The 25,414-nt window shown below is 37.3% G+C and overlaps 1 protein-coding gene across 3 annotated transcripts; it reads left to right on the top strand.

The window, feature by feature from the left end:
* The first annotated feature begins 2,552 nt into the window (after positions 1-2,552).
* Positions 2,553-24,969, top strand: LOC121379012 (spermatogenesis-associated protein 20-like). 3 transcript variants are annotated; one of them, XM_041507448.1, is made up of 14 exons: positions 2,553-2,853; positions 3,216-3,335; positions 7,114-7,333; positions 8,117-8,263; positions 9,584-9,782; positions 11,738-11,868; positions 13,187-13,291; positions 13,986-14,060; positions 14,643-14,828; positions 17,304-17,496; positions 19,854-20,022; positions 20,533-20,741; positions 22,232-22,431; positions 24,074-24,969. In XM_041507448.1, exons 1-14 carry the CDS (start codon positions 2,681-2,683, stop codon positions 24,347-24,349), a joined length of 2,403 nt encoding a protein of 800 aa, XP_041363382.1. In that variant the 5' UTR covers positions 2,553-2,680; the 3' UTR covers positions 24,350-24,969. The 3 variants fall into 3 exon arrangements, with proteins under 3 accessions (XP_041363382.1, XP_041363381.1, XP_041363383.1); XM_041507447.1 differs by having other exon boundaries at positions 14,643-14,852; XM_041507449.1 differs by having other exon boundaries at positions 2,554-2,643; positions 14,643-14,852.
* Positions 24,970-25,414: the final 445 nt, after the last annotated feature.

Raw genomic sequence — 25,414 nt, 5'->3', positions numbered from 1 at the left:
AGGGGTCGAGTACGCGGGTACAGGCCGAGTCTAGGAAGACTCGTTCACAGCACTCGAGTACCCGTGAATATCACTAGCCATGGGAGTGGGACTATCATAATCTAGAAACAGTAGGGGTCGAGTACGCGGGTACAGGCCGAGTCTAACAAGACGCGTTCACAGCACTCGAGTACCCGTGGATATCACTAGCCATGGGAGTGGGACTATCATAATCTAGAATCCCTGACCGTGCAAGAAAGAACACTCTCATTTAATTAATTGTGTTACGTTGTTTTGCCATATGCTTGGTGCCGGTTACGTTACAGGGCTATGGGACACGAAGGGAAAACAAAAGTCGAATGTGTGGAATGCAGTACAATGGTATGATTTGGAATCCATGTTCAGCGCTGGAATTACGATGCACAATGATATTTCACTTTATTCCTTAGTATCATTATAATCTAGTGTAAGTGTCGGGTACTCGGGTCCGGGTCGAGTTTGACCCTCAAGTACCCGAGTAGGCCTACAGTATTTTCGACTCATGGAGGTCCTACTTTCCAGAAGAATATATACGTCCTACTTCGCCTGTAAGAGGACTGCCACTCGCACTGCTGATTTAACAAATGTGAACGTGCACTTGATAGAGATCTATGATTATACCAGTTGTTTTGCGAAAGATGATAATTTGCTGTTCCATCGATTGGTCCTAGTAATCAGCACATGTACAGCTTTTGTATGTAGTTATCAATTAATATAACTCTCTTATATTTATTTAACTGATTTGGCTCACATTATTTTACCAAAAACATAAAAAGTAGGGCATGTGTATCAGCTTAAATAGGATGTGGCATCAGATATCATTTTGGTCAGTGCATGATACGTCATCAGAAAATAGCGTCGAAAGGTGAAGTTGTCACTTTTGTCAAACAAGTTTGTTTGGAGGCCAGTGTCGCTTGGAATTCTTGTATCGAGGTATCAAGCTGATTTTATACTTTCGGTAGGCCTACTTTAAAATAAATAATTAAAATTCTGCTGTGTAAATCAGCGAAATAGGTAATTAGTTAATCTGCTATTATTGAATGATAAACGCAGGGCCGTAGGTAGCAGAAAAAAATCTGGAAAGCATTATAAAAACTTAAAGAAAATTCTCTTCTTAACCCCCCCTCCCCCCCCCCCCCCCCAACAAAAAATCCAAGCTACGGTCCTGAAACGATCATCAATATAGGGGATATTGAAAATTTTGTTTTAACTTTTAGTCACATTGTTTTGATTTTAACCAAATTAATCAGCAGAAAATCAATAAGCAGAGAGGAACAAATTAATAGAGTACAGTTTGAGTCCGTAGGGATTTAAATGTCCTATCTAAATGTATCTTTTACTCCAGTCTAACATATTGTTGACTTCTAGCATTTCACATATGTGCACGAGCTGTTCAGATCCATGGAAGATAGTTATATATTTATATTTGTGTTCAGTTTTATATGTAATAAAAGTTGTTTTGATTAAGAAATGGAATATTGTCGTGTATAGTTGTGGATTTTTATCTGTTTTGGAATTGAATAATTTAAAGTAACTCTTTGGAGTTTTTAAGAATCCATATGTCATCAATAGTATTTGTCTCAAAGACGTTCTAGTAATACATAGAAATTATATCCTAGATATTGGTTAGGATAATGTTTAGTTTTTAATACAAGGATTTGGTGGCCTCGGTGGTGCCGTTGTTAAGCCATCGGACATAAGTACCGGCTCCCACGCACAGCGAGTTTTAACGACTCCATGGGTAGGTGTAACACCACCACATCCTGTTTTTTCTCACTAACAACTAACCCACTGTCCTGGACAGACAGCTTAGATAGCTCAAGGTGTGTGCCCAGGACAGCATGTCTGAACCTTAATTCGATATAAGCACGAAAATAAGTCGAAATGAAATACGGGCCTCGGTGGTGTTGTGGTTAAGACAATGGACATAAGGCTGGCAGGTACTGGGTTCACAGCCCGGCACCGGCTCCCACCCAGAGCGAGTTTTAACGACTCAGTGGGTAGGTGTAAGACCACTACACCCTCTTCTCTCTCACTAACCACTAACAACTACCAACTATCCCACTGTCCTGGACAGACAGCCTAGATACATGTGTGTGTGTGTGTGTGTGTGTGTGTGTGTGTGTGTGTGTGTGTGTGTATGTGTGTGTGTGTGTGTCCAGGACAGCGTGCTTGAACCTTAATTGGATATAAGTACGAAAATAAAGTTGAATTGAACTAAAATGAAATGAAATGATGGTACTTCAACTAATTTGATGGCCACTGCAATATACTCGTATCTCGTCTTATATCTAGATGTTTGTGAAGTTTTTGTTTGTTGCTATTTTGTTTGTTTTGTTTGGATCTTTGTTAGCTTACATACTTGCATGCGTACGTGTTTGTTTGTTTGTTTGCTTGCTTGTTTTATTTATTATTTCAGAACTGTGTCTACAATTGGTGCTTTTTCTTAAGAAGGAAATTGATCCGAAACACTTGACTGGTATTCTGTGCTTGTTAATAATATTTTGCTTTGTCAACGCAACGTTTGTTAGAACTGGTTGTGTTTTGCAAAAATATTTCTTGGCAAATTATTTATATTTTGTTAATTTGCTACTGTACTAATTTGCTTTTGTACACGTTCGTACTGTAGGTGGCAAATATACATACTTTTCATTCTTTTCAAATGTATAGATTTTGCAGACAAACTATTTTTTCTGGTATAAATGTATTATGTCGGCCTAAGCCCTCATCATTTTCTTGCAAAAAATCGACCCGTTATTCCCATAATAATAATAAAAACAACACAGAAAGACGCCCATTTTTCATTTGTGGACAAAAATTGTCAGCAAATGTAGGGTATGTACTTGCAGTTATTTATAAATGTTGCAAGAAAACATGTTAAAATAAAAGTTAAAACGTTAAAGAATTAGATATTTTTTGTCAGAATCTTAATCGAAAACCGTCCAGTTTTACATTTTAACATTTAAGCACAAGATCTTTGATTATATCATATTTTGTTCCAGAAGCATTGATCAACCAGTTACAAACAAAATGCACATATTAATATCGGTGGTTTAACCTGGGCTGGTGCTTAATTAACTTCATTAAAACATTTTTAGAACTGATTTTCTTTGGATGTGTAGCATTTCTTGTACTGGTACCTGACCTGTAATTTTAGATGGGTTTTTTTACAATTAATTATGTTAATTATTTTTCAGAAGTTGTCAGGTCCGCACAATGGCAAGTGTAGGGAGTAGTTCTGGAGCTGGTCACCAGAACAAGCTCTCACAAGAGAAGTCTCCCTATCTGTTACAGCATGCGTCAAATCCAGTTGATTGGTAAGTATTAATTTGTGTGTATCAGAATCAGAAGTAATGTGCCTACATGTATATCATTCAGTGTATTCAAGCATGACCATTAGAGTCACATGCGTTGATTTTGTTCATATAATTTGCCATCAGGATCGCACAAAGTAATTTTAGTGGCCTGAATCTAAAAACCACTGGCAATCGGCCCACCATATTCTAGAACCTCTGTTAAATTATAAAAGATGACAAGTTTATTTAGGAAATTAAAACCAAAAGAACACATTAATAACACTAAACAGAATTACAGAGTAACTTGAAGCACTGTTAATGACAGTGGTTAACAGTTTAAAATGTAACAATTTATTTAAATATGTAAATGTATGTGCAGGTTTAAACTACGAAGGAAAATGTTTTATTGAACGACACACACAACACATTTTATTGACGGTTATATGGCGTCAGACATATGGTTAAGGATCACATAGATATAGAGAGAAAAAACCCGCTGTCACCACTTCATGAGTTACTCTCAAGATACGGTACGTATCATGAACATATCACACTACATAACCCATGATAAATTAATATGTATTCTAATTTTTTATTCACTGTTTTCCCAGTAAAACTATTTTTTTTAACCTTGATTGGGATGATTTAAAAATAAGAAATTATCATGACAGTTTTAATGTAGAAATACCACATCATAGACAAATTGACATTTATAAGCAGCTAGATATTATCTGTCCACTTGAACACTGTTTTGCGTTGAAGGAAATAACTTTCAGTAAGTATGTCTTGGTATGAATTGTTGGTAAATAAGAATCGATGAATCGATACACAAGCAACAGTATCGTGTATTATCAGCAGTAGTATCGTGATACATTGATGTGTTGGTGGATTATGACACTCCTACCAGTGTTTCTGCCAGAAAGAAAATTTTGGGTATGGCGCTATCAGGGGTTTCCCTAGAGCGATAAGCCGACACGGCCCGTGCTCCCTTAGCCATCCAAGTAAGCGCCTTCATCATTCATGTCTGGTAAGCGCCTTAACTGCAGGACCGTGTCGGCTTAATTTGTAACATGTATACAAAACAATGGAGCTGTGATTCGTAACGTCATTCACCACACATTATCACACTTCCATTTGGTATCTCTGCATTTCTTTAGATGTTCACTTTGAGGTCCATTGATCGCACCGTTTTAATTGTCGGCGGGCTTGTGCTGGTCACGTGGTACAGGTGATCGGCTACTACTAATCCGCCAGATAACTGCTTGTTGTAATAATGTCTGTATGCTTGGGAATTACGCATCAAGACAAATCAAAGAAAATACCTATTAATTGAATAAACATCTTTGAAGGTGAAATTCTTGAGTAAAACATGTCACCATTAATCCTGGTATATATTTACCATATCGAAACCGTAACTACGTTGTTATTTGCTACCCCGCCCCGGAGTCGGTCACTGGCGAAGTCAGAGGCTGAATCCGGGGTGGGCGTGCCTGAACCCTAGTGGATAGGGGCACGTAAAATGAGTTGCCCGTTGCCCCGTTATTTGCTAAAATAAACGGTCACGGATCGACCAAAAAAAATGGCTAATAAAATTTGCAAGTGGCTAAAATTTTCTATCTTCTGATTTGAACTAACGGTTACATAATCTATTCGACACCTCAAACATAATAATACCAAATATTCAATTAGCATAATAGCAATCTCGCGACCGGTAACGAGAAACAGTGTTATCCAGAATACAGCGTATGCCTGATGATGTTTGCTAATTTTAATAATCAAAGTTTTTAATTTTAACGGCATGCATTCGACATGTATGACAGCAATGTGACGGCGATTCAATGTCTGGAAGATATGTAACTTGCTATTTTAATTTTGTAAAGTCTTTGAGTAATAAAAACAAACCGACAATGCATGTCAATTTGAATACACATGCCAGTTCAGGGCCGAAGACATGTCGGCTATCCCAAGGTCTGAGTTCAGCTAGACCGAGCGGAAACAAAACGTTCGCTACACTGTTTTGTGCGCTTCACGTTATTAAACCAAATGGACACGATGGACACCAATCAAGTAGTTCGCGAACGTTAGGAAGAACGTTCGTTGGCTGAACTGAGGAAAGCTCTCGGCGTAATATACGTCATGCTTCAGAGTCAGCTGACACCCACGTGTCAAGAGATATCGTTGCCGACATGAACAATACGATTACACAGGAGTAAATCTTGATGTAAATGTGTAGAAAAACAATAGTTGTTTGCATCAATGAATACCTAACTGCAGTTTCGTTATTTCCTTTGTCTTTGTTAATTTTGTACCTATGGTCGACAGCACGCACTGAGATCGCGATCGCGGGAAATGTACAATTTATACAAATTGCAGTTAAACGTACACTGAATTAGTTTACAATAATCATATTTGTTAGATAATGCTAGATATATATTTGTTAAACTGTGAGATGACATTTAATAAGTTAGCTGGATTTTTAAAAAAAAGTAAAATTTTATTTTATTAACGTTTTGGGGGTTTTTTTGGTAGTTTTTTTTATATAAATGGAATATACTGTGAAGTCAGCATTCTTAGCTTAGGTATTTTACAAGCAGAAATCACAAGCATTTAACACGACGCTGAAATCAACAACATGACGCAAATTATGAAGTTGTTGGGGGTGGGGAATTGATGGGGTTTTTAGAAAAAAAGTCTCCCCCCCCCAACCCCCCCCCCCCCCCCCCCCCCCCCCACACACACACACACACACACAAAAACAACCCCAACATAATTTGATGGATTGAAGGCAAACACTTAATTGTTTTCAACTCACTACCCCACTTCTTTTGGCTTGGTTTTTGTGTTATAATGATGCTAAATATGTAAGCGCCTTAAAAAAATCCTGGGGAAAGGCCTGGCTATGGAATTGAAGTTTACAATGTGAGTGATGAATGCTTCCCCCCAGAAAGAAATTGGTTTAAGTTTTAGAGTTAGGGTTAAGAAAATTATACAGTATTGATAAAGAGTTAATCAGTTTGTCAAAAGGTTAACTTAAAGTTAAACAAATAAAATCTGCAAAAACAATTGAGTATGGCATCATACCCATTTTACTTTGATTGAAACTATAATTAGTTTTGAACTGAGTGTTTGGCAGTACATATTCTAAACTTCTGGTTATAGTACTTCATTATTTCATGGTGTTTGTAAGTCACGGTGGCTAAGTTAATAGGACATTGGACTGTCAAAAGCCATGTGAATAGGAGTTTTAGGTTTGAAACCTGCCAATTGACAGTTTGTGTTTTTAATTATTATACAAAGAAAGAAATGTTTTATTTAACGACGCACTCAACACATTTTATTTACGGTTATATGGCGTCAGACATATGGTCAAGGACCACACAGATTTTGAGAGGAAACCCACTGTCGCCACTATATGGGCTACTCTTCCGATTAGCAGCAAGGGATCTTTTATTTGCGCTTCCCACAGGCAGGATAGCACAAACCATGGCCTTTGTTGAACCAGTTACGGATCACTGGTCGGTGCAAGTGGTTTACACCTACCCATTGAGCTTTGCGGAGCACTCACTCAGGGTTTGGAGTCGGTATCTGGATTAAAAATCCCATGCCTCGACTGGGGTCCGAACCCAGTACCTACCAGCCTGTAGACCGATGGCCTACCACGACGCTACCAAGGCTGGTCTTATTATACAAATTTATGTAGTTCTGACATCATTGGATACAAACACCTCTGTAACTGACATTTAAAATTATAACTGTTTTAAAAAATACACAATATTTTCTTTTTGTATGTTTGATATAGGTATCCATGGGGTGAAGAAGCATTTGAGAAAGCTAAGAAAGAGAGAAAACTGATATTTTTGTCTGTTGGGTACTCCACATGTCACTGGTGTCATGTCATGGAGAGGGAATCGTTTGAAAATGAAGAGATTGGCAAGATCCTCAACGAGAATTTCATCAGTATCAAAGTGGATCGGGAGGAGAGACCTGATGTTGACAAGGTCTATATGACCTTCGTGCAGGTATCAAGGACAAATACTCATGAAATATTGGTGTTAGCATTCGTATATAAAGTTTATATACCAATATTGACACCAATATTTCATGTATTTAAAACATAGTACATCAAAGCTCAAAATCAGGACTTCTAGATTATGGTAGCCCCACTCCCATGGCTAGTGATATTCATTGTTGGGCTAGTAAATAACTATTATTGCCATGCCCAATGGCCAGTGAAATTTTTGTAAATATGAATATCCTGCCCCCACCCCACCTTCCAATGTTAGTGTATTTAAGCTCTATCTCCCTCTTTAGGTGACATATCCGATTATTACTATTATTTAGTAAAAAAGTATAAAGTAGGGCTAGTGAAGTTTTACTCATGGCTAGTAAATGTTTGAAAGCACTGATCTCATGGCTAGTGGATTTTATAAAAATTCTAGAAGCTGTGTCAAAAATTATTTTTGGGAATGGGAAACAATCTTTGCGTCTGACATTTTAATGAAATTAAGAAGCAGTTCTAAATCTCATGTACATTTGTATTTATATGAAATTTACTTATTTTGGTTTTAATATTGGTATAAACATTTTACATACACAAACAAACCCCAATCCAGTATATTCACATCAATTCCATCAATTAAATGGTAGGGACAATTACAGTTAACATTACCAGCGACAGTTGGTTATTGTAGTGCAACCGATAATTGATTATTGAAGTATAACTAAGTTAAAGTATTAATTACTGAAATTGCACAGTGTAATGTGACTACATGTGTATGTGTGTCACTGTGTATATGTTTCAGGCAACTACAGGAAGTGGTGGCTGGCCTATGAGTGTGTGGTTGACCCCTGACCTTAAACCAGTCGTCGGTGGTACGTACTTCCCTCCAGACGATCGGTATTATGGCAGACCAGGATTCAAGAGTATTCTGCTCAACATTGCGGAAAAGGTATAGTTACTGTCATTTATTATCTAAATGGATTAAGGTAAACTGTCTTTTAAAATACATGTATGACATTGCGTATGCACTTTGTGAGGTATGAAAAATATGCAATGGACATCTCTGCCACCACTATGCAAGGGAAGAAATTAAGAACTATTTCCACTGGACTGGGGAACTAGTATCCTAGAAAAGTTATTAGTCAACAAGAAAAAACATTAGTCTAGGGATGTGAGAGAAACGCATAAATGCACTTTTCCATTTTGTGTAAAAAAAAAAACATGATGTTTAATACTGTTGACCACACAAGGTTCATTTGCATGTTTTCATGGATTCAAGTTTATGATGTGTGCCTTATATTATAAGTTATAACCAGTTTAGATTTGTTTGCATTAAATGCAATTTTTGGCAGTTCCAGGGGTAGCAAACAACAATTTTCCTTCAGGGGTCCTTGAGCAGCCCCTGGACCCAGGCAGCAGTAAGTTTTTTTGTTCCAGCCCCTCTCACATTCCTGTTAGTCCTTCTTCTATTGGAAAATCCTGAGAAGATTAAATCTATGTGGGTTGTAGCAAACTGTCGAAGAACACTGTTATCTTTGTAGAGTACCATGGTATTATGGCGAAATAGCTTGACAGTGAGCATGTTAAATTTGGGCCACATCTCTCAGAATTACTGGCCTGGATAATTAGGGTAATTTAAACTGTACTCGTCTCCAACGATTTCTACTTGCCTGGGACAAGGGGTGGAGCATTAGTTTCTATCCTTGCCGTGTAAACCAGCATTACTTTTGTAGGAGGTTTGATTCTGTTGCATGGTCTTTAATGGACATTATAATTGGTTATAATTAACATTTTTACGAGCTTACAAACCATATTCCATGAGGTGTGTCTGTTAATTCCAGTAAAATCCACCAATTGTTTTTAATAATTTGCAGTTGGTGAATTTGGTGAGTGGCTGAGCTACATGTAGTCCTGAATAGCCCCCCCAATGTTGTTTTTATTTACGTTAGTAGAACTAAAGACACAAAAAGAGAATATTTATAAAACAGCAAGAAAGTGCCATATTGAACACCTTTTTAATAGTATGTCTGACTCTGTTGCTTGATCTTTAAATTTAATAAACAGGGCTCAAGCTGGAAAGAACTTTGTTTTAGCCAATTTTTTAATTTTTAGAATATTTTCTTGAAAATTATACAAAAGTTGCTAATTTAAAGAAACTTTTATTAGCCAAATCCTAAATGTAGCCATTTTGTATATAAATTAGCAATTGGCTAATTTGGCAATGGACAGGGTGAGTCCTGAACTCATGAAATGTTTTTCTTTGTTATAGTGGAATTTAAGACAAGACAAGATAGAAGAACAGGGAACCGCTATTCTCGATGCCCTGATGCAGACGACACAGGTTGAAGAGTCTGGTGGTTCGGACCGGGCTGGTCAGGACTGTGTGGATAAGTGTTACCAGATGCTTGAGAAATCGTATGATCCAGAGATGGGTGGATTCAGCAATGCTCCGAAATTTCCTCAACCTGGTAAACAAATTTTAAAATAATTTAGGGCTGGTAAAATTACAAAATGGATGCAATGTTTATACACTAAACAGCCCATGTGGGGTGCAACATACATGTAGCCTAGCACTCACTTTGATCGATTCTTGTCGACAGACTCATTGGGCTATTTCTTGTTCCATCCAGTGCACCACGACTGGTATGTGCTATCCTGTTTGTGGGATGGTGCATATAAAAGATCGCTTGTTACTAATAAAAAAAATGTATTAGGTTTTCTCTCTAAGACTGTATGTCAAAATTATCAAATGTTTGACAACCAATAATCGATGATTAACAAATCAATGTGCTCTAGTGGTGTCATTAAACAAAACTAACTTTAAATAACACATGCAGTGTTCCTCAAGTGAGGATTTTAAACTGAGGGAACTAAAATTCAAATGATGCTAGTGTTCCGAAGTTTCATCAGCCTGGTGAAAAAAGAACTTTAAGATACAGAACATTTGCACTGTGGGTCCAGTGCATACTTACAAACTTTTCTCAACCTGGTAAAAGAACTACTACATGCATATAATCTCGCCAAATAAACATGATTTCAAAACGTAGTGACCTGATATTCTATATTTAAGCCATAGAACTTCTATACTTTGGTCTGGGATCGATCCCCGTTGATGACTGGTTTATCAAAGGCCATGGTATGTGCTATTCTGTCTGTGGGATGGTGCATAAAATAGATCCCTTGCTACTAATGGAAAAATGTAGTGGGTTTCCTCTCTAAGACTATATATACTGGCCTCAGTGGCATTGTGGTTGGGCCATCAGTCTACAGTCTGGTTGGTACTGGGTTCGGATCCCAGTCGAGACATGGCTTTTTAATCCAGATACCGACTCCAAACCCTGAGTGAGTGCTCCGCAAGGCTCAATCGGTAGGTGTAAGCCACTTGCACCGACCAGTGATCCATAACTCGTTCAACAAAGGCCATGGTTTGTGCTGTCCTGCCTGTGGGAAGCGCAAATAAAAGATCCCTTGCTGCCTGTCATAAAGGAGTAGCCTATGTGGCGACAGCGGGTTTCCTCTAAAAAAAACAGTGTCAGAATGACTATATGTTTGACATCAATGTGCTCTAGTGGCGTCGTTAAATAAAACAAACAAACTTTACTCTAAGACTATATGTCTAACTTAACAAATGTGACATCCAATAGCCTATGATTAATAAATTAATGTGCTCTAGTGGTGTCGTTAAACAAAACAAACTTCTTCTGTACTTTGGAGTCGGTAAAATTGCAAAGTGGATGTGGCATGTATACTGTTAAACAACATTGAGTAATACATGTATGTATTTCAACACAGGCTGTATTGGTTTTGCAAAAAAATGTTTAGGAGACTCAAAATATAGTGTGAAACATGCATATCCTAATAATCTTCTCGATCATTAAGTATTTATAAAATAAATTTTAATTTTCTATAGAGAATACATGTGTTTAAAGGGACATACCCAAGTTTAAACCCGTGAAAATTAACACAAATTTTAGTTAATCTACAAACCTGTAACACATTTGGATAACGTTACAATTGAGTGAAACACGAGTCTATGACTTTGAGATGGTGCAATACCCTCTAAAAATATACTAAAACTAGACTCCATAACTGTTACTTCTCAGAAACACGTGTATTTTTAAAAATATGACAAATGCATTTTGTGATATTAAAAACATTAGGATGACCAAAAACACTTCGAATGTATAGAAATTGATAATCTAAACAATAAAATATAAGTAAAATATGATTTAAGTTCTCAAAAACAGTTATAATAGTCAAAAATATATGTAAGTTTTTAAAAACTAGGGTATATCCCTTTAAAGTAACTCTGGCCATAATTCAAGTTCATACTGACCTGAAGATGATTCTGAATCCTGTACTGACTCATGATTTACATGTATGTAAGAGATGATATTAAAGATTTTAAATGTTTTCTTTTCAGTAAATCTGAAGTTCCTTCTTCATTTCTATGGTTCGAAGCCCGACTCGTGTGAGAGAAAGAGGGCTCTTGATATGGCAGTACACACTCTCAAGATGATGGCTAAAGGAGGAATGCATGACCATGTTGCTCAGGTTTGGTTTGATTGCACAGCATTAGTATGTCAGTTCTATAGCCTTTCTTTTCACCCCATTCCCCTGACTTGGCAACATTTCCCAATTAGCTAGGAGGATGTGCTTTGTACATTTGTACATGAATCCCTAGTGGATGTAAGCATGTATCGATTGATTGATTTGTATTACCATATCAATAACAGTTTTTCCAAGAACATTGTTTAGGTTCAGGATATGTATTGGTGGCAGATTCTTTGTTTAAGACGCAATGGGTTCATGGATCATTCACTCTGGTAGATCCCGTCTGCATATTTTTTCATCCCAATTAGGAAATGTTTTTATTTAACGACGCACTCAACACATTTTATTAAAGGTTAAATGGTGTCAGACATGTGGTTGAGGACCATGAAAGAGGAAACCCACTGTCGCCACTTCATAGACAGCACAGGATCTTTTATATGCACCATCTCACAGACAGGATAGTACATACCACAGCCTTTGTTACACCAGTTACTGGCTGGAACGAGAAATAGCCCAATGGGGCCACTGATGGGGATCAATCCTAGACCAACTGTGCATCAAGTGAACGTTTTAATACTGGGCTACGTCCCACCCCCCATCCCAATTAATGCCCAACTGTGCAGGCTGTAATAAGTCCTGTCTATGGGAAAGTTCGTGAATAAAAGATTTCTTGCTTGTGTTTCATTTGGAGTAGCCTTTGTGGTGGAAGCATGTCTTCTCTGTCACTCTATACCAAGGGTTTAAAACTGATTGTGGGGTGCGATAAAGCTTGAGGTGCAATGGTCGTAAAATTAGACACCCTCAGTGAACTCTGGTGTTTTCTCATCCCAACCAGTGTCCCTTGATTGGTACTCCCCTCTCTGTGGGGAATTGTATATAAAAGATCCCTTGCTGATTTTATGGCAGTAGTAGCCTATGTTGTGGCTAGATTTCAGAGAGAGAGAGAGAGATGGAGAGAGAGAGAGATGGAGAGAGAGTGTGTGAGAGAGAGAGAGAGAGTGTGTGTGAGAGAGAGAGAGTGTGAGAGAGAGAGAAAGTGTGTGTGAGAGAGAGAGTGTGTGTGAGAGAGAGAGTGTGTGTGAGAGAGTATGAGAGGAAAGAGAGATGGAAAGAAAGACAGAATGAGAGAGACTAAGTGTTGAAATAACTAGATATAAACTAGCCTTAGTTTGTCAAGTGCTGAGGTGTTATTAAACAAGCATTCCTTTCATTTCTAATAGGTAAGCTCTTTCCTTAGAGTTTTTTGTGTTTGAGAAACTTTTGACTACAAAGATGTGATACTGTTCTGAGCAGATTCATATGATTATACTTATTATAGGGATTTCATCGCTACTCCACAGACAAGTTCTGGCATGTGCCTCATTTTGAAAAGATGTTGTACGACCAAGCTCAACTCGCCGTGGCTTACCTTGATGCTTACCAGGTGAAATCTTGAATAATATGTAATTTCTTATTACTTCTGTAACATGTTTAAAGAATACCTAACAACCTTTAAGGCAAATACTATTTATTGTTATACATCTATATAATCTATTCCTATCAAATTGGTTCAATTGTAACACGTGATCGAACATTAGTTACTGATCTTGTACCCAAAAATCTCCAAAAAGTGTTAATGGACGTTCCATATTGGATGGGAAAAGCTGGGATGACATCATGCAATGTGAAATGAAGTCAAAGTTGATCCGTTGTCACGGTAAATAACACATTAAAAGTAACTGACATAAAAATCTTGGCTCAGTGACACAATATGATATTTCAATTACTATTTTAAAACTAATACATTAACTGGACAATGAATTATATATGATTATTATACAATTTTGTTTACACTATGGAATTGTATGGTATGAGTTCATGTTGTGGTGAAAATTGTATTGTCACCACAACATGAACGAGTAGCTACAATGAAATTTCATACCTGATAATAAAACAAACATTTTTCTTTTTTTTGAACTAGTTAAAGTAAAATCCTTTAAAGATTGAGTCTTGAACTTTAGACACCAAAATCTTGTACATTGTATGCATGTCATTTTTATATTGTCATTGTTGTTGGCTAGTTTCCGTCATTGTTGTTGGTATAAATTTTGTTCATTAGCAGACTTTGATTGTTTCAGATAACAAAAGACAAGTTTTTGGCTGAGACAGCCAGGGATATTTTTAAGTATGTTTCCAGGGATCTGAGCCACCCAGTAGGTACAGTTTTATGTTGTTGGTTTACCGGTTAATTTTGCTGTATCCACATACAATTTAGATTTTATAAAATGTAATTACTTTGGCTTCACAAGTCCGTGGAATTAAAATTTATTTGAAAAGTTTTAAATATGCAAAGTCAGTGTTATCTTTTGCAATGTTTTGGAAAGAGTAGCCTGTATGCAGCAGAATGTTTTTTTTTTCTTTAGACCATGTATTAAATAATCATACATGCACGTGTATGTTAGATACTAAAGTGAAATTTTCAAAGTTTAAAATGTGTTGATGTGTCATGAAACAAAAGTTCCTTCTTCTTTTTTTTTCACTGTGTGACTATTTTCAGGTACTAATTACATGGGACTTTTGGGGAGGGTATATATCAGAGAAGTAATTTTCAGTTATTATCTGAGATTTTATCTGGGTGTTTTTTGCATAAATTGTTTTATAGAGTGGACCAGATTTGATCCAGAATTCTGAAATTGTTTGCCTTTAATTGAATATAATACAGAATTTTTAGCTTTCATAACATCTGAATTATGCTGATGTCTCATTATCTAAACATTCCTTTCTTTCACTGTCAGGCGGGAGGTTTCTACAGTGCTGAAGATGCCGATTCCCTGCCGACAGCTGACTCGAAGGAGAAGAAGGAGGGAGCGTTCTGTGTGTGGACGTGGGGCGAGGTTCAGACTAACCTCACCGGCCTCGTGGAGGGGAAACCAGATCTCAAGGAAGCCGACGTTTTCTGTCATCATTATGATGTCAAGCAGGTAGGCAATGTCGACCCATATCAGGTTTTTGTTTTTTCAATTTACTGGCATTTGTTTTGGTGTTTTTGTTTATCCTAATTAATCTGATAGTGAAATAGGCTTTAGATATAGATGTAGCATTAGGTTTATGCTCTGTTGATTAAGTAATGGAGAATGTATGAGGAGGTGTAGATTCGTGAAGAATAATTCACTAGCCCCACCAAACTCGTGGAAGGAAAACCAGACCTCAAGGACGTTTTCTGTCATCATTACGATATCAAGCAGGGAGGAAATATTGACCCGTATCGGGTTTTTGTTTCATTTACTGGGGTTTTTTTTAATAGTTTTTCTTTTGCCTTATCATCTAACAGTGTAGGAGCATTAAGTTATAGAACTGGGCTTAAGCTCGGTTTGCTGACTTCTAAGAGCAGCAGTGTGCTTGTTACTGATGGGAAAGTATACAGGAAATTAGATTTAAATTGTACAGCGTATTGTTCATAATTTTCTTATAAAGTATACAGTAAAATAGATTTAAACCATACAGCTTATTGTTCATCATTTTCTTATAAAGTATACAGTAAATAAGAGAATAACTAGTTAATGACGTTGGATATCTGATTTATCCTGTGAAAGTAAGAATGGGAAATTCTGCGAGGCTCAGCAGACTGGAATTTCTCATTCAGCCTGAACAGGATAAAGTAGATATCTGATGATGTCATTAACTAGTTATTATCTTTATCCTGCAGACCATAAAAATTATGGGGAAAAGCTATTATTTCAGCCATATTGTACGATGCCCTAGCGGTCAAATGAGCCATTTTGTAATGTAGGCTATGCGTGTGACGTCACATGAGTGATGTCAAATGAGCCATTTTGTAATGTAGGCTATGCGTGTGATGTCAAATGAGCCATTTTGTAATGTAGGCTATGCGTGTGACGTCACATGAGTGATGTCAAATGAGCCATTTTGTAATGTAGGCTATGCGTGTGACGTCACATGAGTGATGTCAAATGAGCCATTTTGTAATGTAGGCTGTGCGTGTGACGTCACATGAGTGATGTCAAATGAGCGATTTTGTAATGTAGGCTGTGCGTGTGACGTCACATGAGTGATGTCAAATGAGCGATTTTGTAATGTAGGCTGTGCGTGTGACGTCACATGAGTGATGTCAAATGAGCGATTTTGTAATGTAGGCTGTGCGTGTGACGTCACATGAGTGATGTCAAATGAGCAATTTTGTAATGTAGGCTGTGCGTGTGACGTCACATGAGTGATGTCAAAAGTCATATTCTGCTAGTAGCAGAATACAACTTTGCTTTATCCGTTATCATATTCTGTCAGTAGAAACGGTGGTTGCAGGATAAATTAGATACTGTAAATCATGAAATTAATGCGAGCAAGTAATTAATGCAAAAAATGCGGCAAACACATCGACGCAATAATAACTTGACGCATTTTGTTTAGACTCATTCCCAATACAAAAAATGGGCAGGATTTTACTATAATACTTCTAAATAAAATAAAACTTTTATAATATAAAGATGAAACAAAATACAAAAACAATTTTTGTTAAACGTCTTTTTGTGAATACTTCAAGAATCTTTCTTTCGTTTCAATGTTGCCATTCTATTTTCACTTTCCTGGAATATCATAGTGGTTATATAATACAGTGATTTTCAAATGTTTTGTTTTCAAAAAGCTCATTTTGCGATGTGAGTATTTTTCAAATTTTCTTACACTTCTGGATTACTGTATACATTTAAACTGTTTTGAACATTTGTAAAATTATAATCAACAAATTTTATTACTAAATATATTCCTTTAAAAATGAAACAGTAGAAAATTATATAACCGTAACCAACAATCCGTGCGTATTTCTTCAAACCATTTGGCTCGATTCTATACATGGCATTTAATTTAGACTGCTCGCAAGTTGTCACTGTTGCAATATATCTCATTTGTTAACGTCTATTCCTGTGTTGCACCTCAAGTGTATAAAATCAGTCTAAAACATTTGTTAGAATAATATGTCTGCGTTCGCGTAAAATATTGTGCCCTGTAATAGCGACCCATTTACCTTTTATTCCTACTGGTGGATTACTTAGAAGCAATCACCACACAAAAGTGCGAGGCATACCCTTAACAATAAGGTGTAGTTATACTAATTACACTACTTTAAGTAATTAGGGCTTCTTGGTCCACCCACCATGCGATTAGCTTCAAGTTATATAGTAACTGTGAAAACAACTGCTGACTTCTTTTAACATGAAAGATGAAGCCCAAACAATATAATAACAACACAACTGTAGTTTTTATGTGATGTGGACTTTTGCCCGACGCATTAATAAAAATACGCATTTTTGTTCACTCATGTACGGGCGCAATAATATCATGACGTATTAATTACATGATTTACAGTTTTAACTGTACAGCTCAAAGTTTATAATTTTATTATAAAGTTCACCTTTAAATAAGTTTTCTTTTCCTGTCCACAGGATCCTCATGATGAGTTGAAGGGTCAGAATGTGTTGATTGTGAGAGGAAGTCTCGAAGACACTGCCGCTCATTTTGGCCTCGATGTCACAATCACAGAGACCGTTCTTGAAAAATGTCGACAAAAGTTGTATCTCGTTCGACAAAGCAGGCCAAAACCTCATCTTGACAACAAAATGGTGGCTGCATGGAATGGTATGTGTTATGCAGACCTTTCCCCAGGATATTTTTAAGGCGTTTACGTTTTCACTATCAGTTTAATGCAAATGCAAGTGCCAGCTTTGTTGTCTGACAATCAGTCATCAACTGTTGTTAAACAAAAGGGTACTGAGGACCCTGCACCTAATTAGGTATGAAGGACATGTTTCACCTATTAGAAGTGTAAATACCTGTGTACTGTAAAGTTACAACCAGCCGTTGATTGTCACATATAGCCAATTAAAGCATAGAGGCAATCGATTTAAGGCCCTTACATGATGCCAAAGTGCTTACTTATGCCTCTGGGGAAACCCCTGCTATGTGTTAAATAATTTTAATTAAAAAAAAAAATTATTGGGAAATTATACTTCAAAATGTTTTAATGCAGTCGATTGTTAATACTACTTCATAATGTATGCGTATTTCTAAAGTATTATAGTGACATCATCACTTTAGTGGGGGCGGTACGTAGCCCAGTGGTAATGTTTTAATGCAGTCAATTGTTAATACTACTTCATAATGTATGTGTATTTCTAAAGTATTATAGTGACATCATCACTTTAGTGGGGGCGGTACGTAGCCCAGTGGTAAATCGTTCGCTTGATGCACGGTCGGTCTAGGATCGATCCCCGCCGGTGGACCCATTGGGCTATTTCTCGTTCCAGCCGGTGCATGTGGTATGTGCTACCCTGTCTGGGATGGTGCATATAAAAGATCCCTTGCTGCTAATCGAAAAGAGTAGCTCATGAAGTGGCGACATCGGGTTTCCTCTCTCAATATCTGTGTGGTCCATAACCATATGTCTGACGCCATATAACCGTAAATAAAATGCATTTAGTCGTCGTTAAATAAAACATTTCTTTCTTTTTTTTTTTTATCACTTTAGTATTATTTTGCTCAATTCATAAATATCATGATATATGAAATCTTTTCCTATAGTTACCAAGTGTTTTGTAAAATCAGAGTCAAATTTCACATGTTCCAGAGCTGGTGATGTTTGTAATGGTTATCCTAAGTAATGAAAACCAAATAATTTGCTTTTTAAAACGGTTGAATTTAGAATAGCGATAATCTTATTTTGTTTTCTAATTTGCTGACATATATCAATGTTTTTCCTGTCATAGATTTTCTGTTTTATTGGATCCACTAATGACTCACTAATAAAATTAAATTTGTAATAGTAAACTTTGACAGATTTGAAAACAAAATAGTCTTTCCCTAATTTTAAACTTAGGTTATTTACCACCAGGATTTACAGAAGAAAAACGTACCATGTGGAAAAAGTCTCTTGGCACACATATATATTTTGAGTTCAGGTGTCTGAGAATTGAAAATTTGCATACACAATTTGTGAGTTACGTAAAAACAAATTTAGGTAACCCATTTTATTTTTACGTAACCAATCATGACCACGTACATGATGTCATAAATTCAATGTGCGAATGAAAAATGAGTTATGCAAACTGTATACTTTGGTGCAAATGAAACTATTGCTCTGGCAATTTTCAGAAGCTTGGAGTTGGTTGAGTATTAACAAGGAAAGCTATTTTTCATTTTAAAGGCATACTGTCACGGATTTAAGGACCTTATTTCTCTAAAAATGGATAATAAATAAAAATTATATTAATTGTTTGAAACCAAAAGTTTGTTTTATTTAACGACGCCACTAGAGCACATTGATTTTTAATCTTATCATCGGCTATTGGACGTCAAACATATGATCATTCTGACACTGTTTTTAGAGGAAACCCGCTGTCGCCACATAGGCTACTCTTTTTTACGACAGGCAGCAAGGGATCTTTTATTTGCGCTTCCCACAGGCAGGATAGCACAAACCATGGCCTTTGTTGAACCATTTATGGATCACTGGTCGGTGCAAGTGGTTTACACCTACCCATTGAGCCTTGCGGAGCACTCACTCAGGGTTTGGAGTCGGTATCTGGATTAAAAATCCCATGCCTCGACTGGGATCCGAACCCAGTACCTACCAGCCTGTAGACCGATGGCCTGCCACGACGCCACCGAGGCCGGTGTTTGTTTGAAACCAAATCTAGCTATCGCATCACCTTAACTGAACCATGATGGAGTGAAATCCATGTCATCCCTTCTCGGCAATTTTAGTTTATGAATTATGGACCATTGCCATAATTCAATTATGTTTACAAAATGTCATTAATAAATGGAGTATGGTTTTACAAAGATGGTTGAATAAAGTACATTTAGGGACAAACCAAATTATTTTTGTTCAGGTAATACTTTGTTAGACCATTAAATAGGTCAGTGGTCTGTGACAATATACCTTTTACCTTTAGTTAAATAAATTGAAATCATTCCAATGTTTGTGTTGGTTTCAGGACTGATGGTGTCTGGGTTTGCGAGAGGAGGACAGGTCCTTCAGGACTCGTCGCTGACTGCCCGGGCAATCAAGGCCGCAGAGTTCCTCCAGAGTCACATGTTTCTGTCCGACTCACAGGTTCTGTTGAGGAGCTGTTACACATCACAGGATAAAACCGTCACTCAGATGTGGGTTTTTTAAATTAAAACTGTAGTTCAGTTTACACACCTCATCATGAAAAAACTTTGAGGGTGTTTAATTGCTCCCCAAACTTAGATTATGGGGAGTCATTTAAGATTTGATCGTATTGATACCATATAAATGTACACGCTAAGGGGACCTAAAATTACTCTTCTTGAACTAATCTCAGGTTATTTCTACAATGCAAGGACTACAGATGTAAAAAATCAAGTTCAGACTAGCCATGGGAACAATAAAAAGGAATCTAGGATCCATTAATATAGTCTTCTCCAGTCAGACATAAACTAAAAGGGTAATTTTTATAGCATTGTGGGATGGTACATATATTTTACTCTTTCCACACTAGGTACTGGACATTGAACAAGATTCGGGGCACAGTAATACAATTTTATTCCAGCCACACAGAAAATTCACATAAAATCTGGTTCTAGGATCAAAATAACTACCAATTACTAATCATGTTGAGCCCGTACCTTTAAGATCTTCCAATATTTCAGATCTTCGCCTATCGAAGGATTTGTCGACGACTACACGTTCGTGATCCGAGGACTGCTGGATCTGTACGAAGCCTGCTATAACGACAGATGGCTGCAGTGGGCCGAGCAGCTTCAGGAGACACAGGACAAGTTGTTCTGGGATGACGAGGCTGGTGGTTATTTCAGTAGTGGTCTGAGAGATCCCACCATTGTACTCAGAATGAAGGACGGTATGTGGAATGGAATGATTGTTTAACGTGCACATTCAGAGCAAGCTGTTGTAGTATATGCCTGTCCTGGGCACAGGTGCCGGACTCGGCTGGCTACTCCGTCCAGGACAGGAAAGGTGGGGGTGGGTAAGAAGGGGGTTCCGCCTGCACTGACAGGTGCAAGGGAGGAAAAGCAGTCCGGCCGTGGCCGGTAACAGGTGGAGGGTGGTTTGGTGCTATGGAATTTTGGAATGTCCCGTAGGATTAAGCCAAAGAGAATGGGTGCGCGTTTTGGTGAAGAAGTTTAGGCACAATTTGAAATGGTCGGCCTAAATGTAAAGATAGGGAGCTACATGTAGGTTTGGAATTAGTAGGCCGAGAGTAGCTCGTTAATTAGACGGTGTGTGGTGTTACTTGGTTTAAATCATCGACTAGCTCTGGCACTCGCCAAATTCGCCAATTTCGAATTTTAGAAACAATTGAATTTTATTTTAATTTGGCAAATTAATTTCATGTAATCATTGATATTTTGTTAGAAAATAACTAGGTTTTTAATATTTTCTAATTTAGTAGATAATTAGGTGAATTTTTCTCCTCACCCAGAGCTAGCCCTAGTTTAAACAATAATTATTGCCTTTCATAACAATTAGTGGTCTAGGGGATTGACCTATATTAAGGCCTCTCGCAACTTTTTACAATATGAATATTTTTCAAGCAATACATGTATGTAGTGTTCTCTGTGATTTCAGAGGAGGTGCAGTGTTTAGAAAGGCTACCTGCAGTATTCAAACGTTCACTAACATGTATTATTTATATGGTGATCGTACACAGAAATACCAAACTGATCAAGTACATGGTTCCCACTAAAACCCAATAAATGCATCTGCTAAATTCTGGGTTTGTTTTGTATGTGGATTTGTTTTAGGGGCACTTCGCATATGAAATATGTTATTTATCAACGTGTATTAAAACCTTCTTTCATATTTTGGTATGGTTGCTAATTTGTCAGGTGTAAAATGCATTCATACTAAACTTCTTAAGTCGGATTCATTCAGGGCTTCTAGAATTTTTACAAAATCCACTAGCCATGGGATCAGAGATTTGTAAAATTTACTAGCCACGATTAACAATTCACTAGCCCTACTTTATTTAATACAATTTTACTACTAATAATAATAGATATGTTACCTAAAGAGGGAGATAGAGCTTAAAAACACTAACATTGGGGTGTGTGTGTGTGCAGGATATTCATATTTACAAAATAGACTTAACTGCAACATTTGACCAAATAAATTTCACTAACTGTCTGGCATGGCAATAGTAGTTATTTACTAGCTCAACATTGAATATTACTAGCCATGGGAGTGGGGCTACCATAATCTAGAAGCCCTGTTCATTGTCCAATTTTGGTACATTCCACTGTATCATATATTTCACCAATAGATCTTTACTTGAGCTTCATAATAAAGATTTATGTGTAATATATATTTATTTTGTGTATGTGTGTTTAGATCAGGACGGTGCTGAGCCGAGTTCTAACTCTGTTTCTGCGATGAATCTCCTCCGACTGTCTCACTTTCTGAACCGCACCGAGTGGCAGGACAAGGGGAGTAAACTCTTCCAGGTTTTCTACCAGCGTCTGGCCAAGATTCCGATTGCTGTTCCAGAATTAGTTTGTGCTCTCGTGTTTGCTCTCTCAACTCCAAAACAGGTAAGGGTTAAAAAAGATCCTATTATATATATTTTTTAATTACGTTTTTTCTTTTTAGCATATTTTAAAGCAGTTGTGCAAGTATTGTGTTAATAAAAAATATTAGACAGATCTGGCATAACATTATTAGTAGTTGTACCTTATACATAAATTTTGACATGGTTTCAAGAACAGCATCATTTAAAGTTTTAAAAATGATCGACATGTTTTTTATTTTAATCATAGATGCCATGTGGCATGTTCAGATGGTTGAGTGTTTGCAGACAAGACTGGTTTTCATCATATTCCATCCTGTTGTGTTCATTTAACGCTAGGTGCCAAAACCGGTCTAGTAAGTGAACATGATCACTGTGCCTCCTGAACATGCATTGGTGAATATACAAAAACTTGTAAACATGTACAACATTATTCAAATTGTTGACAAACGCCATCACTACAGGCACCAACCTCGGTGGCGTCGTGGTTAGGCCATCGGTCTACAGGCTGGTAGGTACTGGGTTCGGATCCCAGTCGAGGCATGGGATTTTTAATCCAGATACCGACTCCAAACCCTGAGTGAGTGCTCCGCAAGGCTCAATGGGTAGGTGTAAACCACTTGCACCGACCAGTGATCCATAAATGGTTCAACAAAGGCCATGGTTTGTGCTATCCTGCCTGTGGGAAGCGCAAATAAAAGATCCCTTGCTGCCTGTTGTAAAAGAGTAGCCTATGTGGCGACTGCGGGTTTCCTCTAAAAAACAGTGTCAGAATGACCATATGTTTGACGTCCAATAGCCGATGATAAGATAAAAAAAATCAATGTGCTCTAGAGGCGTCGTTAAATAAAAAAAGAAAAAGAAACTCCATCACTACATACAATATTACAACATCATAAACAAAAGAAGAGTACTTTCAGAATACATGGCATTGATTACATAAACTGATAAGAGTTTATTTTTGCTATCTACTGTCAATCTGCATTCTCCCAAGAATTAGGGGGCGGGACGTAGCCCAGTGGTAAAGCGTTCGCTCGATGTGCAGTCCGTCTGGGATCGATTCTAGTCGGTGGGCCCATTGGGTTATTTCTCGCTCCAGCCAGTGCACCACGACTGGTATATCAAAGGCTGTGGTATGTACTACATATGGTGCATATAAAACAATCCCTTGCTGCTAATCGAAAAGAGTAGCCCATGAAGTGGCGATAGTGGGTTTCCTCTCTATATTTGTGTGGTCCTTAACCATATGTCTGATACAATATAACCATAAATAAAATGTGTTGAGTGTGTCGTTAAATAAAACATTTCCTTTCCTTTCCTTTCTCCCAAGAATTAAGATAAAATATGTTAACTTGAAAGTATGTTGCTATGGAAACAATAATATTGTGTGGAGAATACTCATTAGTAGGTGGCAATTTTGGATGGCTACCGACACTGCCTACTTTTCATGTTTAAAATAATACACATCTCTGTATTTAGTAGATATTGCCATCTAAATTTATCAGACAGTCGCTGACTTTCACAAATAATTAGCACTCTGAGGCTTTCATACCTTTTGTGATACCCAATAGGCGATGTGTATTTTTGTGCTGGGGTGTCATTAAACATTCATTCATTCATTCTTTCTGAGGCTTTCATTTTGTGCTTTGCGCACTCACTCTTTGCAGATCATCATTTACGGGGACAAAGAATCCGAAGACACCAAAGAGATGTTCAAGACAGTTCATGAAAGTTATCTCCCCAATAAAGTTGTTATCCATGCAGATGGCAGCAGTGAGTCGTTCCTGAGAACCAGGCTTCCGATCCTAGAGACTCTGAGTAAAGTCGACGGCAAGACAACAGCCTATGTTTGTGAGAACTACTCGTGTTCTCTCCCCGTCAACTCGACGCAGGAGTTGAAAAAGTTACTTGCCAGTCACGGAAAGCAAGCAGCTTCGTTATAGAGCAATGGGATGCAAAAAATATAAACTAATAATAAATGCCAGGAAGTTTGCATTAGAATTTTCACAAGAGTGTTACCATGATTTATGCACCGAAAAATGCATATTACATAGAGGGATATGTGCTGTTCGTAAATATATGGTGTGCATATTACTTTGAGGCATGTGTTCTGTATGTAAATGTATGGTGTGTATTTTACCTTGAGGCATTTGTACTGTATGTAAATGTATGGTGTGCATATTACTTTGAGGTGTATGTACTATATGTAAATGTATGGTGTGCATATTACTTTGAGGTGTGTGTACTATACATGTATGTAAATGTATGGTGTGCATATTACTTTGAGGTGTATGTACTATATGTAAATGTATGGTGTGCATACTAGTATTACTTTGAGGTGTGTGTACTGTATGTAAATGTATGGTGTGCATATTACTTTGAGGTGTGTGTACTATATGTAAATGTATGGTGTGCATATTACTTTGAGGTGTGTGTACTATACATGTATGTAAATGTATGGTGTGCATATTACTTCGAGAGGTGTGTACTATATGTAAATGTATGGTGTGCATTTTACTTTGAGGTGTGTGTACTATATGTAAATGTATGGTGTGCATATTACTTTGAGGTGTGTGTACCCTCATGTAAATGTTACTTCGAGAGGCTAAGTATGGTGTGCATTTTACTTGGAATTCACTACAGTAAAACCCTTTAACCTCTTTAAAAACAGGACACTTACCTTTAACCTCCTAATAACCAGGGGCCTAATTCACAAAGCTCTCTTAGGCTCTGCTAGATAACAAAGTATCCTCTTTGCAAGTCTTTTAACACTGCACTGCGAGATCGCAAAGTTGCAAGACTTCAGTGAATTAGGCCCCTGGCTTTTTACATGGGTGTCCAGTTTTGAGGGGTTTCACTGTGTATGTATGTATATATATATATATATATATATATATATATATATATATACATTTATATACACATGACTGGTGGTCATGGGGAAGGACGTAGCCCAGTGGTAAATCACTTGCTTGATGCGCAGTCAGTCTGAGATCGATGCCTGTCGG

Source organism: Gigantopelta aegis, chromosome 8 (genome assembly GCF_016097555.1).
Source record: "Gigantopelta aegis isolate Gae_Host chromosome 8, Gae_host_genome, whole genome shotgun sequence".
NCBI lineage: Eukaryota > Metazoa > Mollusca > Gastropoda > Neomphalida > Peltospiridae > Gigantopelta > Gigantopelta aegis.
This window is presented reverse-complemented; position numbering and strand designations above follow the sequence as displayed.